Here is a 25892-nt window from a genome sequence, read left to right as displayed (position 1 = left end):
CAACAGTAAAAGCTGTCCGTTCCTTATGTGCTTCATCTATCTCCACCTGGTGGTACCCACTTTTCATGTCCAGAACAGTGAAGAACTTGTTGCCACTCAAACAGTCTAAAATTTCCTCTATCCTAGGCAATGCGTAGGAGTCCTTTATAGTTCGATTGTTCAATTGACGATAGTCCACACACAATCGTAGGCTCCCATCTTTTTTCCTCACCAACACAACATTAGAGGTCCATGGTGAATGCGACTTCCTGATAATTCCCCCCGACAAAAGTTGCTGAAGGTGTCCTTTCACTTCATCCAACATAGATGGTGGGATTCTTCGGTGACGTTGTTTAAAAGGAGTTTTATCCTCAAGTTCTATCCTATGTTGAACCATGGAAGAATGGCCAATATCCTCATCATGTTTTGAAAATACATCTTCATACCTTTTAATGAGTTCCATTCCCTCACAAAGCTGATATGGCGACAAAGGTGTATCCTTCGAGGAGGTGAAGTCTAGGACATCCAATATACTAGGCCCCTCCTGTTTCTCTATGGAAGGCGGTGGTTTCTCCATAATGACTGGTTGAAGTTCACATATCACTGCTTTTGGATGGATTGTCACTGTTCTACTGGTGATATTGGAAAGCTGTACTGAGACAGCTCGGTGATTATCATCGAAATCTATGACCCCCGGTGTCAAATCTAATAACGATGATATGGTGGCTAACTTCGATGGTTGCAGCATGGCACATGTCCGATGGTAGCCAATTCCTTTATCGATGTAACCCTTCAGAGTAACAAAACTGTTTGGCCGCATCACAATGCTGTTTGTCTCTGCACATCTAACGAGTCCAAGTCGGTTTTCATTCCTGGCCAACTCCCGTTCCCTCAAGGACAAACATCTGAACGCGAGATACCAGGGTGAATGAAGATCGGCCTGCTGTAGAAATCTTGCTCCATACTTACCTTTACAAGCATACATCAAAGGGAACAGTACATTGGTACCAAGTAACAAAGGCACTGCGGAGTTATAACTGCTATCCGGGACGACTAACAATAAACAGGCCAGTGACTCCCCACAAAGTCCTGGTATAGCTACTTCTGTCTCTATATATCCAGAGTATGGCAAGAGGTTTCCATCAGCACACTCTACATTCAGGAGACCTGTCACGGGCAGGAGCTGACAGGCATCTGACAAGAAGCTTCTGTAATACTGTTCTGAAATCGTTGAGACAGTAGATCCTGTGTCCAGAAGAGCTTGGATGTTACTCTTGGCAAGAAACACTGATGCTTCATTTGGTGAACCCACCAACTCTCCAGGTACCTGTTTTCTTCCATCCTGTGTTTTATAGTTAAGGGCTCTTCTCTCATAGCCTACGAACTGCCCTTCTTCGTAGGCCTCTCCCCGTTTAAATGGTCTATCCTGACACGACATCCAAGTTTAATGTGACCTCTCTGTCCACATCGCCAACACAGTGGGCCATCTTCATGCGGTTGTGCTGATTCTGACTGGTGGCTGTTAAACTGATGTCGCTGTTGAGGCTGGTGTCCTTGTTGATTGGTCCACAACTTACTATCTCCAGACTTCGAGTTGAGCTTCTGATACTGATTAGTAGTCTTCTTCATCTTGGTCATATCTGCAGTCAACTGCTTTATCATCCCCTTCATTTCCTTTATATTATCTGTTGCTTCAGCACTAGCCATGCAAGCAGGATTGGGCTTTGTCGTTGTCTTCAAGTCTTCAGTGCGAGGCTTCTTAGTCTGAGTTTCCTCCTCCCTCTTCTTGAGATCTTGCTCCACCTGGCGTACTGCAATCACAAGCTGATCAAAGTCCTGGATAGCATCATACTTATGACCTGTAATATCTTTTAAATCTCTTCTAAGACCTGTCCAAAACATGGTCCTCAGCATATCCCCTGTGTAGGCGTAAGTCACCTCTCTTCCCTTCACAGCTTTATTCAATATATCCTCCAGTCTGCAACTCCATGAGGCAGCATCCTCACCCTCCTTCTGGCGAGCGCTATAGAACTGTGCTAGAAGTGCTTCACCTTTTTCCACAGTGCCAAAGATACTGTCCATCTTGGTAAGAATATCCCTCACTGAAACTCTCAATCCAAGATGCATGACAACTATTCCAGCTTTTCCCTTCAGAGATCTTCGAAGTGCATGAGTCACCACATCTTCACCATGAGATAACAGTAAGGACTCTACTTCATGTTTCCATAAATCATAGGATGTGTCCTTTTCCTCCCCAGAAAAGATGGAAATCCTCACAGGCGGACTGACTGTAACCGTGGGAGTAGACAAGGCACAAGCTCCATCTTCCTGTTTAGGATCCTTAATAGTTTCCTTGGACTTAATCCATGACCGGAGTTCCTCAGAACTAAGTTGGCCTTCCTGTGGCTTGTAACCCATAGCTAAAAGGGTAGCTGTAATAACCTCAACATCCTTGTCCGAAAATGATTTGTCAAACGACATGGTGAATAAGTAAGATGATAACAGATACAATAAACCTAATTGACAAAACTAATTGTAAACAATAAACCTGAAAATAAATACAATCTGATAAACACGAGTCTCGAGATCCCAACTTACCAGTACATTTGTTCTAAAACAGACATCAACTGTAAATAAACCATATATTTAGTCAAAATACCTAGCTAGTATATACAATGACCACTGGGTTTTACCTGATACAGTCTCCAAGTATTTATTCCAGTCCAACTGCTGTAAAATAATAGCCGATATCCAATGAGCAATATAGACCACAGGTTACACAAAATCAACACAAACACAGCACATGTAACATATAGAAAGTGCAACATGAAACATAAATGTGTCCTAAAAATCAGTAACTGTTACTCGTGAGGTCTAGTCAACTTATTGTCAGTCAAATAGTGACAGAGCAAGCAATATCTATGCGAAATCTGTTCGTTTATTGAATATTGTTAATGTATTTGTATTGTGTGATTAGTAAATGTAATGTAAAGTTTATATTGAGGGATTTAACTTCTTAACATGTTTTGAAATGTAATGTTAAAGTTAACTTGTCTTGTATTTGGTGGCCTAACAGTGTAATATAAATTAATATAATTAATATGCAGTGACGGTTGTATGTTGAACAAATTGTAATATAATTAAAATGTAATCATTATGTATAAGTACATACTTTGTATGTTATGTGATGTAATGCAACTTAATTTGGAATGCAATAAAGTTTATATTAAGTATTGAAATACTCGATTGTGAAATCTTATGTAGTGCTGTTATATTCTATATTATCTGTTTAAAAGGGTAATGTAAATATTTGACTGTAAACTCTACATATGTATAAGTATAAAAAGATATTGATTATATATAAAGGTATTTGAACCCCAAAAAAGTATTTAAACCTTATTTATACCCAACACATACAACAAAGCTACAAGTCACACAGGTAACTTTCACACAGGTAAGTTACCTGTGGGGTAAGTATGAAACAGACTATGATTGGTTTGCAATTGTCTTCCTAAATCAACCCTTTCCTTTGTTATATAAAAAGTGGGGGAAACGAGAACACCCCCTGACAACACGGCCAGGAAGTCAGGGACTATAGACTGTCTCACCTGTACGGGCTTCGCCGGAGCGCGGCTACATCAAAGGGAATACCGCTGTGCGAGTGAGCGGGACAACGACTTAATTTTCGGGCGCCAATGACCAGTTTTCGGGAACAAAGGCACAATCTTAATTGAGGTGTTTGGTTCCTGAAAATTGGTTGTTGTTCCTGAAAATTGGTTGTTGTTCCTGAAAACTGGTCCATGTCCTGATAACTTGGATATGGTTTTTAAATTTGAATGGTGCTCCGCTAATTTAGAGAGTGTTTCCGTAATTTGTGCCATGCAAATATCATTTAGATGGTACATCATTAAGTTAGTCCATGCATATATTATTTAGATGGTACGTCATTAAGTTAGGTCATGAATTTATGATTTAGATTGTGTTCTGTAAAATTCGATGCTAGTTGAAGTAAACTGGTAAAATTAGGAAGATTAAGTCGTAGAATTGATTTTTTCGTTGTTTAGTGTTTCCAAGTAAACCATTCCAAATCTTCATTTGTTCTTTCTAAATTTGGTTTGTTCCCTTTCTCTTACTTCTATTATCTGTTCGATAGACAGTCTTGTCAACGTTATATTGTCGTAACTGTTGATTAAAAATCCATACAACTGGGTTTGGCAGGCTCCGTTTGAAGTTAGCTTCTTGCCTGAGCTATTTGCTAAAACAGTAATGTCTACAATTGAACAATAAACATTTTCTGATCGAGATGTTTAAAGCTCGAAACGAAACATGCAAGGCAAGTGAACAGGAAGAACCGACTTACAGCAGAATAATTTGTATATGAAGTTTTAGAGAGATTTCCAGAATTAAGAAATTATCGATATCAAAATTTTACTTTCAAGATGTCACACTTAATGCACTCGTTTTTTATTAACCTTAAAACGAAACATGCACAACAAAGGACCAATGGAAACATATGAAATTTAAGGAAGATCCGTAAAGTACTTCTTAATTAAGAGATCCTGGAAGAACCTTGGCTCCGACCATAAAAGGATTTTTATCAGATCTATAAAAGATGATCTTCTTTGCTCTTCATTTTCTATTATCCAGTCCCATGTTGGCAATCCTTAACGGAAATCTTATACATTAACTGACACCTGGTAATGTCATATGTTATTTGCCACAATGAACAATGTCAATAGCAAAATGCTAGAACATTTGTAAATCTTAAATAATTCGAAGTTCTGTTAATGACAGAAGAATTCTCATTAAGACCTGGGGTATTTTACATATAAAATTGTGATAACAAAATAATTGAACTGTGAAAATCCAAGATGGCTGTCTAATAAGAAATTGAAGAAAGATCCATCCAGTACTTTCTGATGATAAGCGTTAACAACCTTTAACTCTCAAACCTCAAGATGGCCATCTTTGTTTTTCTATCAGTCTTAATTAATAATATACATAACTAGGCACCATATGAAATCTTCATGTGAAATTTGTGAAAGATCCTTCTAGTTCATACTGAGTAGTAGAACTACAATGTAACAAACTTTAACTCTCAAAAGAAGGATGGTCTCCTGTCGACCACCTTGGTTATCTTATCAGTCTCAATATTCAATATGCATTATAAGGGAAATTAGGGAACCTTCATATCAAATTTGAGAAAGATCCCTCAGGCACTTCCTGCGAAATAGCGCTTACAATCTTTTACTTTCAAAATTCAAGAAGGCTGCCTTGTCCGCAATCTCTGTGTGATCAGTCTCAATATTCGATATGTGTATCTATGGACCAAAGGGAAGTTTTCATGTGAAATTTGAGAAATATTCCTACATTACCTTTCGGAGAAATAGCACTTATTAATTATACTCTAAAAATTCAAGATAGCTGTCTGTCGGAAATCTTAGTTTTTCGATCAGTCACAAACAATGATATGCGTAATGAACATCGGGAACCTCTATGTGAAATGAAAGAAAGAGGAGGGTGCTTATTATGTTAAAAAGATGCTACAATGTGTAATATTTAGGTCACAGCAAAGACATTAAACATATCAAATAGACATGTCCTTTTGCAGAATCAAAGATCATTTTATGGAGTCAAAAATTTCTCAATAGTCATTAAATATTCACAAAATGCTGAATTGTAACATGATGAAATGAAATTCAAAATCTCAATGAACTTTTTTGTTCAGTTTTGGGAAAGTCAGGTTTAGATACACCTTTGTTATTTTAAGCCCGATTCATAGGGCTGTGACAGAAGTTTATGTCACATTTTTTAATGCAGAATACATAAAAAAAGAAGCTACAAAAATGCACCATGTGGGAAAATTTAATTCAACGAACTCATTAGAATTCAGTCATATTTATTTTTGTGTAGGAACTCCGGACTGTGACTTGCTGTGATGTTATGAGATTAAACTGAAATCATGTTACAGAAATCAAAAATATATTTCTGTATCACAATATGATGCATGTGTGGCAAAATACTACCAAAAATGCATTTCGAAACTCTACTTAACGTATCAACGACACGAGGGACAAAAATCGTCAAAACAGGTTACGTCACGAAGTTTGGTCTGTCGTTGAGATGCATTCAAAACGATGGAGACGGAACACAACTCGTGTGATTCTTTATTTACTGTGTATATCAGAAAACCAGGAGTGGTACACGCGACTAACATAGTAGGCATACTGCATGATAGCTCCCTTTGATAGCGATTTCGTGTAATCTCGCCGATTGCGAGTTCTTGCAAATGCAAAGCCAGACAAACTCCCGCTAACTTTATCATCATTTTGCATTCGCGATCAGCACTATTCCAATAATTAATTGACGCATTTAACATTATGAAGCATTAATTCAAACTAACAGAGCATTGAAATGTAATATGAAAGGTTCTTTGGTTTTTAAATAATGTTTTTAGATCATATTCACAACTACGCATTGCCTGTCCTCTCTTACTTTGAAAATTTCGAATAGAGCATGCGCGTAAAATAATCGGAGTTACCAAAATGTTACAGCTAGGCCATTGACTTCAAGCACACACACGGCAGTATTTAAACTTTTATTACAGCCATTTTTTTTAACTCTGTGAACATGAAGATGGGTCAAATTCGTTCATTTGAATACATCTACAATGTAGTAACTATATCGATTTTTTACATGTTAACATTAATTGTATTTGACACCTGACCCCTGCTGGTGACATTGAAGGTAGGTCAAAATCATTTCTTTGATGACACATCGTATTACTCTATCCCAGAATTTTATTTACCAACTATTAACACACTGACACTCTTTGTTATATTAGGAAGAAGTTGTTGAATTTATACATTTGACCATTATCACCTGATCACAGCATGCTGCTGGTCAAATATCATTTAAGCCCGGTAATTTATTTAGAGAAAATTTATAGCACTTCATTCAAAAGTACCAACTGGCCAACTATCATCCCCCTGGACCTTTTGGTTATTCAGAAGAAGTTATTTAAAGGTGTTCTTTTAAGACATTTGACCCCTGTGACATTGAAAGTGTGTGCAGGTCATTCATTTGAACAAACTCGGTAGCCCTTCATCCAAGTATGGTTCTGCCCGAATATCATCACCATTGACCTTTTGGTTATTCAGAAAAGTAGTTTAAAGTTATTTTTAAAGACAATTGACTCCTGTGATCTTGAATATTAGTGAAGGTCATTTATTTTAACACACTTGGTAGCCCTTCATCCAAGCATGCTACTGGCCAAATATCATCACCCTAGGCCTTTTAGCTATTCAGAAGAAGTTGTTTAAGATTTTAACATATTTGACCCCTGTGACCTTGAAAATGGGTGAAGGTAATGTATTTGAACAAGCTTGGTAGCCTTTTAGCCCAGCATGCTACTGGCCAAATATCATCAACCTGAGCATTTTGGTTATTCAGCAGAAGTTGTTTGAAGTTTTTTAACATATTTGACCCCTGTGACCTTGACTATTAGTGAAGGTCATTTATTTGAACAAACTTGGTAGCCCTTTCATCCCAGCAAGCTACTGGCCAAATATTACCACACTTGGCATTTTGGTTATTCAGAAGAAGTTGTTTTAAGTTTTTAACATATTTGACCCATGTGACCTTGGAAATGGGTGGTAATTCATCCCAACATGCTCCTGGCAAAATATCATCACCCTGCGCCTTTTAGTTATTCAGAAGAAGTTGTTTAAAGTAATATATTGATGCCGGACGACGGACGGACGATGCACCACGGCATAAGCTCAATTGCAAAACGTTATCTGTTAATGTCATCAGCGCATTATTACGGCGTCTTACTTTAATATATATATATAAGCAAAGTAGCAAACAAACACACAATCTCTGATTTCCATTGATAGTTGAATCTTACAACTGATTGGGCAGAAAATGAATGTTTTGGTGGCCATCTTGAAAAAGAATCAAACATCATATATTTTCCAAACATCTTCGTTGTTGATTAAATACTCATTCCATCCAAACTGGAACATTTTTTTTCTTCTTTTCTGTCATTTTTCAATGATAATGATTAGACTTTACATATAGCCATGAATTTTGATGTATAGACCATATAGTCATTTGATCCCTTTTTTGAATATGTTCCACCACATATTTTGGATTGATATTTTTGTCACTGGTAGTTCAGGACCAAGTCCAGCTATAATCAAAATATGTTTAGTATATAAAAGATATAAGATACTTTTATTCTAAGATCAACACATTTTTGTCTAGAAAATATCATTGCTCGAGATGGTTACTGGATGCTGAATTGTCTGTTAACTAACCAAAGCAAGGTTTTTTTATTTGAATACTGAAGTATATGATCCGTAGTTTTGGTTGCATCATAAATGATCCTTCAGTGCATAGTTAGTTTTGCTTCTACAAACATGCCTTTCAACAACTTACTAAATATGTTTATCAGTTCAAAATTAAACATGCACAACTACAGTTCAAGGGAAACTAAACAAGAGGCCCAGAGGGACTGTATCGCTTACCTGGATACCAAAGCAATCATGTCAAAATATTCTCCGAGTGAGATCAAGGGAATATGCCAGACCCCAAGGCATATCTGTATTAGATTCTTCATGCCCAGCAGTTGTATGTATGGTANGTCTGCAAGGGTGGGGCAGACCCTGGGGTCAATTCTAATATCATGACTGCATTCGTCTTTTTATGCCCAACAATTGTATATATAGTTTTGGGGTGAGGATCTAAACCATTTCGAAGTTATGACCCAGGGGTTAAGTCTCCAAGGGTGGGGCAGTCCCCAAGGCCATCCTGGAAGCATATGTGCTATCATCTCTTTATACTCAGCAATTGTATATACCGTTATAGGGTGGGGCTCTCAACTGTTTCCAAGCTGTGACTAACAAACTAGGTCCCTAGGGGTTCGGTCAGACCCCAGGGTCTATTCGATATCATGACTGCATTCGTCTTTTTATGCCCAGCATTTATATATATAGTTTTGGGGTGGGGATCTCAACAGTTTTAAAGTTATGGCCAAGGGCTTATGTCTCTAAGGGTGGGGCCAGACCTATAGCCATCCTGGAATCAAATGTGCATTCTTCTGTTTGTACTCAGCAATTGTATACCATGGTTATATGGTGGGGATCTCAACCATTTCCAAGTAATACATTTTTTTTGGTCCCACCACTTAGCCCGGGGGGTCAGCCCCAACATTTGTACAATTTTGAATCCCTGCCTCCCATGAATGCTTCCGACCAAATATGATCAATATCCATGGCATAGTTCTACAGTAGAAGTCGTTTATAGCAATATAGCCAAATTGCCCCCTTTTTGGCCCCGCCCTCAGCCCCCTGGGGGCTCAGCCCCACCATTTTGAATCCCCACCACCTAGGGATGCTTCCAGTCAAATATGGTTGATATCCACCTCTTAGTTCCAAAGAAGAAGTCGCTTATAGCAATATTGCAAAAAAATGACCCCTTTTTGCCCCGCCTCGCAGCCCCCCTGGGGGGTCAGCTCCATCATTTGAACAATTTTGAATCCCTGACACCTAGGGATGCTTCCAGTTAAATATGGTTGACATCGACTTCTTAGTTTCAGAGAAGAAGTCGCTTACAGCAATATAGCCAAATTGACTCCTTTTGGCCCCACCCCTCAGCCCCCTGGGGGGTCAGCCCAACCATTTGTACAATTTTGAATCCCTGCCTCCCATGAATGTTTCCAGTCAAATATGGTTGATATCCATGGCATAGTTCTACAGAAGAAGTCGTTTGTAGCAATATAGCCAAATTGCCCCCTTTTTGCCCCGCCCCTCAGCCCTCTGGGAGGTCAGCCCCATCATTTGTACATTTTTGAATCCCCACCACCTAGGGATGCTTCCAGTCAAATATGGTTGATACCCACGTCTTAGTTCCAGAGAAGAAGTCGCTTAAAGCAATATAGCCAAATTGACCCCTTTTTTGCCCCGCCTCTCAGCCCCCTTGGGGGTCAGCCCCACCATTAGTACAATTTTGAATCCCCACCACCTAGGGATGCTTCGGACCAGGTGAGCTAAAAACGAACCTAGTACTCATTTGGATTGTAATGGGTGTTTTTGTTATGATTAAGTTTAGGTGTTCACTTCATCTAAAAAAATCGAAATCAAATGAGGGGCCATTTTGGACCCCCCCCCCCCCCCCTACCCCTGAATTATTTAAAAGTCTGATTTTTTTGCATCTGATGTAAAACCTTGTATTCTTATATAACTTGAAATCCTGACAATTTAGCTGATTTCAGATGAAATTGTGTTAAGTATGTAGATATATCAAAACATTCTATTCCTGAAAGAATTTGACTATTTTCAATTTTTGAATTTAGAACAAATTCTGGAATTTCAGGCAAATCAATATTTTTCAAAAGATTAACAGTTTTATTGTCATACAAAATCAAGGAAGATAACCAAACAAACTGTGTGAGAAGATTTTTGACTTTTTTTTGTAAATTTAGTGGTGTTTTTTTTTTTGTATTAGCTGGTATTATTGTCACTTGCCATACTTGATAAACCACTACATTTCAATTATTTCCAGACTTAATATTATATAAGGTAAGTTAAAATTTGAAGATGTATCTGAATATTTTGTTCCTGAAGGAATTTGTCAATTTTCAGATTTCATCTGCTGACGTCAGCAGTTCCCTGACGTGTGTTCCGTCCCCAGATATCTGTACGACGTTTTGTGAAGCAAAGCCACACAAGTAGATGTTTCCCTCTCTATCAACGTTAAGTCCAGTAGCATTACTCACGAGACCGACTTTCAACAAACTCTTTAGATGTTTGTCAGCCGACAGTCTGGACAGCACAACTTTCCCCTAAGTGTAATTAAGACAACTGATCAGTATGTCTTTATTTGTTTGGTCATGTGAGACGAAATAACACCTACCACTATACTGATATAACAGCTCAGCAGAGCCGTCCTGTGTCACACTGTACACTTTTGCTTCTTCTGTGTCTGTACAAACGACAAACTTCCCATTGATATAGGTTACACCCCGGCAGCCTTTATTATCTGGCATACAGATCACGGAAGAAAGTGAGATTTTAGAGTTTTCGACTTTCACGACATGGACACCACCAGGGCTGCTAACTGCCACAGCCACTGTTTCATCGTCCACAAAACAAACATCAAAGGGACTTCCTCGTATGGTCAACTCATCCAGGTGCTGTCCTTTATCTGTAAACAGCTTCAGCTTTTTGTTGCTGTGATCACTTACTACTACTTGATTATACGGAAGGAACACAACGCCAGTTGCATAACAAACTTTCTCATCTGATGTAGTTTTTATATCAAACTGTTGTACTTCTCTTACGCGACGCCCGGACATTGGTGAAGCTAGGTAACCATGACTCTCAGGAAAGCGTCGTGGTGGTTTCTCAATGACGATATTCCCCATAGCGCCATTACCGAAGGTCACAAGTTCGTGTTCGGTCTGATGCTGAATATTGACGGACGTGAAAGATTCGTTCATCTCCATGACCACGGTCTTACACGACTCCACTTCAGCCTGTCCTCTCTTATACAACACTATTGTTTCCGTGTTTTCATTTCACTCTGTAGCTTTAATGGACGACTTCAGGGTGTTTCGCATACTGTTCTTTAGACGTTCGCATTGCCGGAAGGAGTCGTCTAATTTCCTCTTTTCGTCTTTGAACAGCGTTATTAACTTGTCTGTGCAGTTCTTCTGAAGCTCGTCAAGCCGTTTGTCGACTCTATGACGTAGATCTGTAATACTCTGGAGTGCGATTTCTTGGTTCTTTACCATAGCTTGTAGCTGTTCGTCAAAGTCCTTCACTAAGGAGTTCATGACCTCTGAACCTTTCTTCAGTGCTGCCTGCATATCTGTCAGTTGCGATCCTGCTTTCAACTTCTGAAAATACTCTTTCGTTGTTGTCACTGCTTCACAACGTCTGTGGTCTTTTAAAACGCATATGTTACAACCGAGATGTTTGTGATCTTCACAATACCAAACCATATCCTCGTCGTGTTGGTCACAGTGAGGAACAGAGTTCTGTTTTGGTCTATTGTTGTCATGCCTGGTAATATCTAAAACATCGCATTCAAAATGTATGATATCGTGGTAATCAACTTTACAAGTCTCACAAAAACCGGATTCCATTTTCTTACACCAGAACTTGGCAGGATTGGACGGATTACCTTTTGTTTGACAAGGTGTGCAGTACAGTGGTTCAGACGACTGTTCCTTAAGCTTGATCAGTTCTTGGATCACACCATTAGTTGGAAACTGTTTAGCCCAGTTTTCTTTGGTTTCCGCTTGATTGACAGGCGTAGCCATCCCTCTGCAAACTGGACACGGAAAGGATGTCGCTGACGCCATCTTACCAGACAACTCCTTGGTGATGTAGATCCCGAGGCAATCCTGACAGAAGCAGTGGAGGCAGGGTAGGGTTTTAGGTTGCCGAAGTCGCTCCAGACAGATAGGACACTCCAGTAAGTGTAAGTCTAGTTCCGGGATGTGCCCGCCTTCAGCCATTTTCATGGTCAGATTGGTGCAACTGTAACACGAAAAATAAAGATACGCATGTGTTAATTCAATTGATATATGACCGAAACCTTAACCAATAACTGTTAACTAAATTCTAATATTAGTATAAATAGTTTGTTGTAAGATAGCCTGTGATAGTGATATTTTCGAAAATGTAATTTATACCATTGTTGTACGGGTACATTACAAACCTAATAAAATATCGTTGATGTTTCCAAATATCTAATGCATTTGATAAACAGATTAAGTCACCCTAAAATATTGTTGATTGATAGTTTTGCACATTTTAAATACATGCTATACATGACAACAACTTTAGAAACTTGTTCAGAGTAATTACGAAATAAAAAGTAATCGACAAAAAAACCGTCATGCATATAAATTATGCTTGGAACATTCATTCGCCGAATTACATACAAAACAATGTAACCAGTATGACTGGATCAATTAACCTGATTAACTTGATATCAACATTATTTTTTTGAAAACTATTTATCGTAATATTTTATGATATGGTGCATATTAAATATTACTTATATTTAATTTTAATTAATACGTATATGTACTACCACAATGCAATCTAAAACGAATATAATTAGACTCTCTGTAATGTGCTTCCCTTCAATGTATGAAAGAATTCGATATTGACATTCAGTTTGCATTTACGAAATAGTACATGTAAGAAGAGGCCTTTATGGTCACTTGATTTGTAATACAACTGTCATTAAATTGGTGTTGTTATTTTACAACAAAAAAGCACATATAATCCACATATGGCGTTTTGTGGGTTTGTGACAAAATGATGTTGGAAAGTGATCAACATAGACTACAATCTTACCTAGTGAGACAAGAGACATGTAGCAGCTCTAATAGATTACCCGGCATTTCTTTTCAATTTAAAATAAATATATTTTGGAACAAGGGGCGGACAAGACACCAAGAACCTGAATGTATGTTTATTCATGCCTAGCAACTATATGTTTGGAGGCATGGTAGTCTTGGGAGGCACGGTAGTCTAGTGTAGGACGCCGGGCTCGTGACCGAAGGGTTGCGGGTTCGCGTCACGGCACGGTGTTGTATCCTTGAGCAAGATACTTTAACTCCACTTGTTCCAGTCTACTGAGCTGTAAATGAGTACGTGGTTGGGCAGTGCTAGAATTTTTGAATGCTAGCTGTGAGCGCCGAAATGGCAGCACTGGCTGAATGCTCCCCAGGGAGTTGAGAAAGATATTGGCTGGTTCAAAGGCCCTATAACCACGGATAATGATTTGTGAACCGCTTTGAGACAACCTACGAACTAGGTTGTGATAAAGCGGTATATAAGAACCTCACATTATTATTATTATTATATGTATGGTTATAGGGTGGGGATCTCAACTGTTTCCAAGCTGTGAAAATGATATAAAAACAAGTGATAATAAAAGAATTGAATTACACAGAGTATATAGCAGAAAAAACGGTGCATCAAGAAAACATGATAATAACCGACGTGATATTAAGTGAATGTACTGTATCATGACTGCATTCGTCTCTTTATGCCCAGCATGTGTTAATATAGTTTTGGGGATCTCAACCTTTTTAAAGTTATGGCTCAGGGACTATGTCTCCTAGGGTGGGGCCAGACCTAGGGTCATCCTGAAAGCAAATGTGCATTCTTCTCTTTATACTCAGCAACTGTATATTTGGTTATATGGTTGGGATCTCAACCATTTCCAAGTAATACATATTTTTTGGCCCCACCCCTTAGCCCGGGAGGTCAGCCCGACCATTTGTACAATTTTGAATCCCTGCCTCCCATGAATGCTTCCGACCAAATATGATTGATATCCATTGCAAAGTTCTACAGCAGAAGTTGTTTGTAGCAATATAGCCAAATTGCCCCCTTTGGCCCCTCCACTCAGCCCCTTGGGGGTCAGCCCAACCATTTGTACAATTTTAAATTTCAACCACCTAGAGATGCTTCCAGTCAAATATGGTTGATATCCATCTGTTAGTTCCAAAGAAGAAGTCGCTTAAAGCAATATAGCCAAATAACCCTTTCGGCATCGCCCCTCAGCCCCCTGGGGGATCAGCCCAACCATTTGTACACTTTTGAATTCCTGCCTCCTATAAATGTTTTTGATTAAATATGATTGATATCCAGTGCATAGTTCTACAGAAGAAGTCGTTTGTAGCAATATAGCCAAATTGCCCCTCAGCCCCCTGGGGGTCAGCCCAACCGTTTGTACAATTTTGAATCCCCACCACCTAGGGATGCTTTCAGTCAAATTTAGTTAAATTCCAATCAGTGGTTAAGAAGAAGTCGTTTAAAGAAACTGTTGACGGACGGACGACGGACACCACTGCAAGGCATAAGCTCACCTTGGTCCTTTGGACCCGGTGAGCTAATAAAGTGGTAGGTATGTAACACAGGTCATTTTTTTAAAAACTTTTTTACAAATACTCCTTTGAATTTTATATGTGGAATAAAGTGCCGGGTATGTAACACAGATCTTTATGCAATGACTTTTCTAGGAGACGAACCCAAGACCTCTGGTTTACCAGTCTTACACTCTACTGAATGAGCTAAAGAGAAATTCTCCGTAGCCAAGTTGATAGGAAGCGGCAAGTATTTTACCAGTGTGACAGGTAAAGCAATTATTTCCATGCTATGACACAGAGATTAAGTACCCTGGGTCATTCCTGGTAATCTGAGTGTCTTTTTGTCTCTTTGAGGAAACGATTGCATTGATTAATAACATTTGAAAGTTAAGACATAGGGACTAATTCTTCGGGGTTGGGGCAAGATACCAGGTCCATCCTGGTAACATATATGTATATGTATATATGTATTCTTTATACTCAGTAATGTATATATGGTCAACCCCATTTGGGTCAGCCCTTCCTTCTGTTCAATGTCAAACAACATGAGAATGCTTCCAACCAAATTTAAATATAGTCGATCACCATATATCTAATGGTTCCAGAGGAGAAGTCAATTTTACCAGTATGCTCCAAAAAGCAACCATCCATTTACACAAAAAGCAACCATCCATTTACACAACATGAGTCCCCTTTGGCCGAGGACGCTCTACATAAAATTTGGCTTAAATGCCTGCACTCAAAGCAAAAGAGAAGTGTTTTATACTCAAGATCTATCTCAAGTCACCCTATTGGTTCCCACCCGCCACTTTCTCCGTTTATATTTAATTGAGAGTTCCTTTGCCAATGAGGATGTTCTTGATCTGTTTTGATAGACAAGAGTCCCAATCGCCTGCATCTGTAACCTGAATAGTGGACTAAAATTAAGCTACGGGCAAAATATCAGTGTCTCGACTTAAAGTCATTCAACAGAACATGTTAAACAATTTAAACACATTTGACCCCTGTGACCTTGAAAGTCAAACATGGACATTACGTTGAACAAAATGTATAGTCCTTCATCCCAGAATGCAACTTGCCAAATATCACCACCCTGTACCTTTTGTTTATTGAGAAGATTACTTTTAAAGATTTATGAACAATTGACCAGATGTGACCTTGAAAGTGTGTCAATGTCATTCACAAGAACAAACAATCAACATTAACGTTTTGATTATACAGAAGAAGTCGTTTAATGATTTCACCATAGTTGACCCCTGTGACCTTGAATATAGGCGAAGGTCATACATTTAAACAAATTTAGTAGCCCTTAATCCCCACATGCTACTGGTCAAATATCATCACCCAATGCCTTCTGGTTATTCATGAGAAGTTGTTAAAATATCTTAACATCTTTGACCCCTGTGACCTTGAGATTTGGCTAAGGTCATTTATTTGAACAAACTTGGTTTCAACCAAGCATTATAGAGACCAAATACCATCACCCTAGGCCTCCTGGTTATTCTATGCCTTTGGATTATTCAAAAGTCATTATATGTTTTGACATATTTGACCCCAGTGACCTTGAAAGTAGGTCAAACTTTGCCAACCTCAATCCAAAGAAGATACCAGCAAAATATTAAGATTCTATACCGTTCATTTCTTCAGAGGTCATTTGAAGTGTTTGACACATTTGACCCCTGTGACATTGATAAAAGGTCAAGGTAGTTTTAACTGGCAATCTTTGTCGGGCTTTAATGAATGTTGCTTTTAGCCAAATATCAAGACTCTATGCCTGTCCTTTATTCAGAAGCTGTCATTTGATGTGTTTAACAATATGACCCATATGACCTTGAAAGGACGTAAGTCAAAGTAATTTTAGTTCTCAGAATTTGTTGGGCTCCACCAAAAGAAGCTATCCGGCCAAATATGAAGATTATATACCTTCCAGTTCTTCAAAAGAATTTGTTTGAAGCATTTGACACATTTGAACCCTGTGACCTTGAAAGAAGGTCAAAGTCATTTTAGTTCTCAAACTATGTCAGGCTCTTACGATTGAAGCTTTCAGCCAAATATCATGACTCTAGGCCTGTCCATTATTCAGAACAAGCCATTTAATGTGTTTGACATATTAATCCCATATGACCTTGAAAGCAGGTCAAGGTCATTTTCGTTCTCAAAATTTGTCGAGCTCCATCAAAAGAAGCTATCAGCCAAATATTAAGATTATGTACCTTTCAGTTCTTCTTCAGAAGTTGTTTTAAGGTAATAGGATTGTGTCACCATTTCTCAGTAGAATTTCTTCAAATTTTGTAGTTATATTGCTTTGAAGTAAAGAAAATATTTTCTGCCAACAAAAAAATACAGGTTGTCAGAATTTTAAGAATTTAAATGGAAATTTATGTAAAAAGGAGTGAATTTTGAAAAAAAACACACCACATATTGGTTTGAAAAATAATGTCACTAGAAATGATACTGACATAGATAAGTATTACATTAATGTATATAAATTTCATCAATACTGAAATTGTGTGAAATTAATTATCTATAAACGATAAAAAATTGACATTTTATAATAAAACCATATGCACATAGTAATTGCATGTTAGAGTTATCGTTCTTGAAAAACTTCACAGTAGTGAAATATGTAGCCGGTTTCCTGAAGTACAGAAAAATGGACACATGTGACTCATTGCTTATATTGCTTCAACGTAGTTTTTCTCATCTGTTCTTTCTATTTACATGTACAAATTTTTTATTTATTCATGAATTTATTATTTATTCTTTATTCTTGGTAAATAATGGCATCAGACAAGTGTGGTATTTCTTAGAGAAACGCTTAGATTATAACTTTCAATTTGACTTCTGCAATCCTTTATAAAACCAGAAAATTTGTTTTATTTGAATTATGTCCACATCTCAATGCGATTTGTAACGTCCTAATTTTATTTTATTTAACGACTCAATATCATAGATTGTATCTCAGAAGATTCAAACCAGACACATCACGAAATGTGATATGTTTCAATAATATCGCTCACTTATAAAAAATGAACCTGTTTCAGGAAAAAATATCAGATAGAACACAAGATGTAAACAAAATTTGAAATTAAGATTTGTCCGATACCCTGCGTGGACTTATTAATGGGGATGCCATATTTTACACCTCTCGATGTCTGCTTATCTTAACATGGACGTGGGTAACCCTTCTTATCCAAATACCTTCACGCAGGTGAGCTAACAAAATTAAAATCCATAATTTGCAAACCCACATACCTGGTATTTTTCTGCCATGTTACCTGAAACAAACATAATTTTTGTTTTGACCAGATCAGGCCTTAAACTCATAATTACGATGGTTGGTGAGATGTTTGCTAGTACTTCCTATAGGGACCATTTATTACTTTGAAAGTACCAAACAGACAATTAACAGAAATAACCATATTAGTGTCTGATATGCATTAAACCACAGAATTTTTATCTAAAACCCATGGTAAAACCAAGATGGTCTGTTACGTTGCAATGGTTTGTATAAAGCTACGATAACATAGCTTCTGAAGATGAGACTTTTTTATATATTGCGACTTCTGAGCTACAAAGCAGTCCTGTGCTAACTAATGGAGCAAAATCGAAAGTGCCAAACTGTAAGATTTCATATAATTCGCGTCTCAATCATATGAGTATAATGTTATCAAAATATTGCATTATTTTTGAAATAATGAATCTTTACTAATAACAACAAGAGGCCCATCCTCGATATCCAGGGGTTACGTTTACTTTCGCGAACATAGCTGTTAGATTGGTCTCAGGTAAAAAAAATCTGACCAATCGCTGGGCCGATACCTGTCCTTTGAAGATTACAAAGGAGAGACACCCGACTTCAAAGCCTGTCAATGTTTACCATTACGTGACCGCAAAATTCTTTTGATGTACATCAAAGGATCGAACTAGTCTTCAACAAGGTGGCGCACACCGAGCCTTCAATTTTGCCATGACATATTCCAGGGGTGTAGAGAGCAAACGTGAGCGTAACCCCTGGATATCGAGGATGCAAGAAGCCCTGAGGGCCTGTATCGCTCACCTGTTCCTTTTGTTACATGAAGCTGATATATAGGTAACTTCAGACAAAATTTGGTAACCAGAACACAAGACATTTAAACACTCTTAAACGGTTCTTAAGATCTTGTTGTTTGAAATTTGAATTTTTAAACTTTTATCCTACGTTGACCTTTGACTCCAGCTAACACTTTAAGTTGACATTTTACCTCATTACTGTAATACAGAAAAAGATTCGCACTGCTGGTCTACATCACACACTGAAGTATCAGGACTCTAGTCTAAAGGCTTCTCATGATATTGTTGTTTGAAGTTTTTAACATATTTGACGCCTGTGACCTTGAAACTAGGTCAAGGTCATTGTATCGAGAAAACTTTATAGCACTCCATCCCAGTTACCTGCTGGCTAAATATCATGACCCTGGGCCTTATGGAACTTGAGAAGAAGATTATTAAAGTTTTTAACCCATGTCGACATATATCACCTAACTAGCACTTATGAACAAAGTTGACCTTTGACCACAAACTCAAGTATCATGTCTCTTTCTTTTTAACATGTTTGACCCCTGTGACCTTGAAACTATGTCAAGGTCATTTTAACATAAAACTTTATAGCACTTCATTCCAGGTACCTACTGGCCATATATCCTGACCCTAGGTCTTTCAGTTCTTTAGAAGAAGTTGTTCAAAAGAAAAAGTTCACGGATGTATGGCATAAGCTCACCTGACCATGTGAGCTAAAAAAAACTTTCACAGAATTAGCCAAGTCCATCTTTGGGAAAAAAATGACCGCCATGACAGATCACGTGTGATGTTATCTCAATTATTCATTTCTATATATGGCCTGCATGGCCAAATATAGATTGAGTACTGATGCAGCCATGTTTATTACAATTTTCATATTGGGTCATGACACCCATATATAGACGTCTGACTTATATCGGAAGAGTTACAAAGTTTCCAACATGGCCAGCCCACAAATCAAATTTGATAATTTAACGACATTTTAGGCAGAGTTTAACTTCAGGTTACATGTATATAGGAGATCAACGGAAATATTTCATATTTCAAACCTATTTATGGATAAGGACCCATGTGCAGCAGGTGACCATTTGAATCAGATAGAATGATCTGTTAATCTGAAGGGAAACTTGAATCATATTAATGATAAAATATGGCCTGTGTAATAGTGAAGTAAATATAAATCTTATTTTTTAACCCGATATACATACAATAATGTTCTACATGTTAATTTGTAACAATTTCATCTCTAATGAAGGGAAGTTGTAGATTGTGCATGCACAAATAACATTGATTTTTTTTATTGTAACAGGAGAAAGAGAAATGCATGGCCAGACCGGGGTTCGAACCCGGGACCTTCTGAACTCTAGACGGATGCACTACCAATTGCACTATAAAGTCGCCGACTGTGGACCCAGTCCAGTTTCACTACATTATTATTATTTTTTGTATAAATTATATACAGATAAAATCATGTTCTACATGTTGATTTCATACAATTTCATCTCCTATGAGGGAAGTGATAGATTAGATTAGATAGTACATTGATTTTTTTGTTATTATTATTTTTTGGAAATTGTTCTTTTCTATTAACACAGACCATTCAAAAGGTGCTTATTTTGAAATATTAAAAAACAACGCTATGGACAAACTGGGCAGATTTAACACTAAGATAAAGTATTTTCTATACTGGACTAAAAACAGTGTCAATTACAAAATAACTTTGATCAAATTCAAGCTTTTACAATTGTACAAAAGGACAAACGCAAAACCTTATAACATAATGTGTATAAAGCTGGTTGGCTGTAGGTGTACATTATGTAATTTTTCCTATATTCGTATTAGTTTCCGACATGCACAAATCATGCTGTCTGTCAATGGATCAGTACTAGAAGTAGCCTTGCTCATGTCCGCAAATTTGAAAGATGTTGGGATTACTATTCAAACACGTGATTGTGGCAGCTTTAGTGAACACTGTCTAATGATAGTTTGTTTATATCAAGTATAAGGGCATGTTATTTCTAGCTGCGAGTACTAGGGACAAAGGTATCGAATACTTTCGTTTTCTATACACGTACTGAAGTGAAAGTATGACAGCATTTTAAATATTGATTCCTGTCAATAAAAAGTTCGAGTCTGTTTAATGAAAGATAACACTGACACTAACAACACTGTTACACATATTACTCACCGTGTGAACTGAAGATATGATAATTAAGGCACAGACAGCTCTGTGTTTTCAAGACACAATACGTTCTTCCTTGTCCTGCCCGAACACGGATGTTGCCTATACACCTATAAGCAAAGAATCGGACTTGCGGCATAAAAGTTCCGGAATGTTAAAGTTTGGTTTGTTGTATTGGTTTTAAAGGATAATTTCACTTAATCTTATATATTTACAGAAACTGTTTTCTTTATCTTAACATAAATAAATTGAGGATCAGGTATGTTTTAATATATATATATATTTATGTATTTCTTGTATCGGACGTCTGTAATTACCCGCCTCATACATGTACATAGTGTACGTCAACGCAGTGAAACCTGAAAACTTTCTTTGTTTTTGATACATATAGTTGTTAACTTTCAAGTTTGACCAACATATATACATTTTGCAGATAGCACAAACAGAGACGTATATATATACTACAGAGTGGCTGTATATGTCACTAGCACAAAGCTGTGTGTATGATGTTAACTCACATTTATATTCCAGTGACGGGTCACCCTAATGAGTGTCCTCCGGGTAATGAGTGTCCTCCGAGTGTCCTCCGAGTGTCCTCCGAGGTTTTTGCGCGCCCGCGAGTTTGTTATATGATTTATTTCACTTATTTCTTCTGATTCCTAAACATTGTTCATATATCTAGGTGTGTGCAAAATTTAAGGTCGATCGTAACAGTACAAAGTACCGAAATACGTCGATAAAAATGCATATTTGGGAAGAATGAGTGTCCTCGGAGGTTTTTGCGCGACCGCGAATTCGTTAATCAATATTTTTTACTTCTGTTTTCGGATTCATAAAGATTTTCCATTTACCAAACTGTGTGCAAAATATCAGGTCGATCATAACAGTAGAATGTACCGAAATATAAGAAATACTTTTTTCGTCATTTTTCAAACGATTTCGATTCATTCCGGCCACCACTTTTGCGAATAATATGAAAGATATGTTTAAACAATTGGTATCACATTAACAAGTGCAAAATTCCCTTGACCAGAGTGGTCTCCGAACAAAAATCGGTTCAGTACCTTTTGAGATATGAGTATTTATTAGAACGAAAACAGTTGAAAATATTGCCATTTTTATTTCATAGTGGTTCATTCCGGCCACCACTTTCACTTCCAATATTAAATAATGGTACGCATAACTTATATCATTGTGACAGGTATAAAATTATCTTTCCTAGGCTGGTATCCGAATGAAAATCCATGATATATTATAGGAGATACAGCCTAATATATACAATAATTCAACAAAATAATCTTCACGCCTGAGTGCATTCCGGGTTTTGTCCTCACCCACTTTTATACCGTAGTTCCGATTCTTTGCTTATAGTTGTATAGGCAACATCCGTGTTCGGGCGGGACAAGGAAGAATGCATTGTGTCTTGAAAACACAGACCTGTCTACGCCTTAATTATCATATCTAAAGTTCGCACGGTGAGTAATATGTGCAACAGCGTTGTAAGTATCAGTTTGATCTTCAATTAAACAGGCTTGAACTTTTTATTGACAGGAAATTCCTGAGGAATCAATATTGAAAATGCTGTCATACTTTTTCTTCAGTACGTGTATAGAAAACGAAAGTATTGTCCCTAGTATTTGTCAGCTTCAAATAACATGTTCTTATACTTGATATTAACAAACTATCATTAGACAGTGTTCATTAAAGCTGCCACAATCACGTGTTTAAATAGTAATCCCAACATCTTTCAAATTTGCGGACATGAGCAAGGCTACTTCTAGTACTAATGCATTGACAGATCTAGACCAGCATGATTTGTGTATCTCGGAAATCAATACGAACATAGGAAAAAAACTACATACATGTACACCTACAGCCAACAAGCTTTATACACATAAGGTTATTAGGTATTGTGTTTTGTCCTTAAATACAATTGTAAAAGCTTGAATTTGATCAAAGTTATTTTGTTGACACTGTTTTTAGTTCAGTAGTTCAGTATAGAAAATACTTTGTGTTAAATCTGGCCAGTTTCTCCATGGCGTTTTTTTTTCAATATTTCAAAAAATAATAATAACCAAAAAAAACAATATACTTTGTGCATGGACAATCTACCACTTCGCTCATAGGAGATGAAATTGTATGAAATCAACACGTAGGTTTATACAGAAGCTGAATGTGAATGTCTTTGTGGCTAGGTATACATGGAAATGTCTTATTCCTTCTACTAACGCTAACCCTTCCAAATCTGTTATGCCCCAGTTTTTCTCTGCCTTTCTCAATGACCTACCCCCATAGGCTACAGCTCTTTTCTTTCCATCACCATCTCGCTGTCCTAATATATACCCTATTGCCTTAGTGGATGCATCCACATAGAGAATGAATTCTTTGTCAAAATCTGGGTACACTAGAATTGGTGCCGTAGTCAAGCATTGTTTCATACTGTCAAAAGCACTTTGACATTTTTCTGACCAGAGGAATTTGGTTTCATTTTTCAGGAACTCATTCAGAGGTGCTACAATCTCTGAAAACCCTTTCACAAACCTACGATAGTAATTACATAGTCCTAAGAATGCCCTGACATCATGTACTGACTTGGGAATGGGATATTCTGTCACTGCCTTTATTTTCTCATGGTTCACACTGATACCATCCTTTGAGAAAACATGGCCAAGCTATTTTACCTCAGACCCTGCAAAATGGCATTTCGAAAGTTTCAGATAAGCGTCCCGCAATCTCTGAAAAACCTGAGCCAAATGATCTATGTGCTCCTCAAATGTTGAAGAGAACACCAGGATATCATCTATGTAGACGAGAGCAAACTTATAGTTTATGTCCCTCAACACCCCAGACATCACCATCGAAAAGGCTGATGGTGAGTTTGAAAGTCCAAATGGGAGCTTAGCATATTGGTAGACACCCTGATATGTCACAAAACCTGTTTTTGCCTTGGAATCCTCTGTCAGAGGAATTTGCCAAAGCCCTGATCGTAAATCCAAGCTAGTGTAGTATTTAGCCTTTGCCTGCCCTATCGTGTCTGATATGTCATCAAACCTGGGGATTGGGAAGCTCAGTGGTTCAGTGACCTGATTTACCTTGCGGTAGTCAATGGCACACCTATATTCTCCATTCAACTTTTTCACTAGTACCACTGGACTTTGCTAAGGTGTATTAGCCTCTTCAATTATGTTGTTTTCTAACATTTCCTTGGTTTGTCTCTCTATTTCTGCCTTAGCTTGAGGAGATGTCCTGTAAAATCTTTGCTTGATAGATTTAGCATTACCAGTATCTATTTCATGAAAATACAAGTCTGTTGTTCCAAGCTCTGTCAAATCTTTAGCAAAAATATCCCTATTGTCACCAAGGAAAGCTAGGAGATTGTTATTCTCTACTTCTGTTAGTGTAGCAGAATTTACCTGGGCACCTAAATCTCTAGCTTTGTTAATGTTCTCTCTGGTAACAAAACCTGATAACTTTTCAAAGGTATTTCCCTGAGGTTCAGCCACACTTTTCAGAGAAGCAACACCATCATCAGCTGATGACTGCTCTCGAGGAATCTCGCCCAATAAATCCTCCTGACTTACTGATGTAACTAAAGCGATTGGTTGTCCAACCTTGAGTTCAACAAAGAAATTAGTCGGTTTCAACACTTGGTACACTGTCTTGTTTTTCTTAACCTCAGACACAGTTCTGGCACCCATAACATTACATTTAGAAGGTAGGCTGGAAATAGGGCCTAACATCTTTAATCCTTGTCCCCATCTACGACTTCTGGTTTCCACTGGAATTCTAGCAACCGATTGAGGTGCTATTTGGATATTACAAGCCAGTCTGGCTAAGCTTGACTTGCGCTTGACTCTTGACTCTAGAAATGCAACTATTGCAATGCCTACCTCTAACTCTAGGCAGTCATTCCCACAGTCTATTTTAGCATGATGTTTCCTCAAAAAATCTGTACCCAAAATTAAGGGAAAGCTTAAATTATCAACCATTTGAAACTTTTGTGTCATTTCTAAATGTCCAATTGAGAGTGGAATAGTTACCTGACCTCTGATCTCTGTGTCACTGCCATTGGCACTGTGTAACCTTTTCAAATCAGACCTCTCTATTTCAAAAAATTTTCCTAATCCTGTATTATTAAATACTTTACTGCTTATACAAGAAACACCCTCTGCTCCTGTATCTATCAATGCTGAAAATGTTTTAATGCCTAACCTTACTGGTACCTGATATTTGTCTAAGGGTTTGGTGACACTACCCTGATTGCTATTGGGTTGCCCATCTCTAGGGACAGGCGCGTACCCCTATTTATTCTTAATATATTTCTGGGTTCTAGTATGGAGGTTTCTACATATGGCCTTGATGTGACCTTTTCTACCACAATTATAACATGAAGCATTTTGGAACCTGCATCTTTTAGCAACATGCCAGTACTCACCACAGTGGCGACATTGGTCCCTTTTTCTCCTTTCCTGATGTTGGTCACTCTGCGTCCTAACACTGTTCACCTTTTTAAGACTGGTCTAGTTCCTTTTTAGCCCACCATCATCTGATGGTGGGCTATTCAAATCACCCTGCGTCCGTGGTCCGTCCGTGGTCCGTCCGTAAACAATTCTTGTTATCGGTATTTCTCAAGAAGTACCAAAGGGATCTTTCTCAAATTTTATATGCAGGTTCCCCTTGGTCCTTAGCTGTGCAGGGCAACTTTTGAGACTGATCGGATAAACAACATGGCCGACAGGCAGCCATCTTGGATTTTGATAGTGAAAGTTTGTT

General features: G+C 37.8%; 2 protein-coding genes across 2 annotated transcripts in view; one reads left to right on the top strand and one right to left on the bottom strand.

Annotated features, from left to right (window-relative positions):
• Positions 1 to 10361: 10361 nt before the first annotated feature.
• LOC110441428 (E3 ubiquitin-protein ligase TRIM56-like) lies at positions 10362 to 21211 on the bottom strand. The gene is made up of 2 exons (XM_021484557.1): positions 21126 to 21211; positions 10362 to 12527 (listed from the first exon to the last, which is right to left on the bottom strand). Exon 2 carries the CDS (start codon positions 12509 to 12511, stop codon positions 11561 to 11563), a length of 951 nt encoding a protein of 316 aa, XP_021340232.1. The 5' UTR covers positions 12512 to 12527; positions 21126 to 21211; the 3' UTR covers positions 10362 to 11560.
• Positions 21212 to 22510: 1299 nt separating this feature from the next.
• LOC110441426 (E3 ubiquitin-protein ligase TRIM33-like) overlaps positions 22511 to 25892 on the top strand; it is a 16766-nt gene continuing 13384 nt past the window's right edge. Inside the window, exon 1 of the mRNA XM_021484556.1 lies at positions 22511 to 22594. The gene's annotated coding sequence lies outside the window, so the exon portion shown is untranslated. The remainder of the gene's footprint in view (positions 22595 to 25892) is intronic.

The sequence above is a fragment of the Mizuhopecten yessoensis genome, unplaced genomic scaffold (genome assembly GCF_002113885.1).
Source record: "Mizuhopecten yessoensis strain PY_sf001 unplaced genomic scaffold, ASM211388v2 scaffold715947, whole genome shotgun sequence".
Taxonomy (NCBI): Eukaryota; Metazoa; Mollusca; class Bivalvia; order Pectinida; family Pectinidae; genus Mizuhopecten; species Mizuhopecten yessoensis.
Note: the sequence above shows the minus strand (reverse complement) of the source record. Positions and strands in the feature narration are given on the sequence as shown.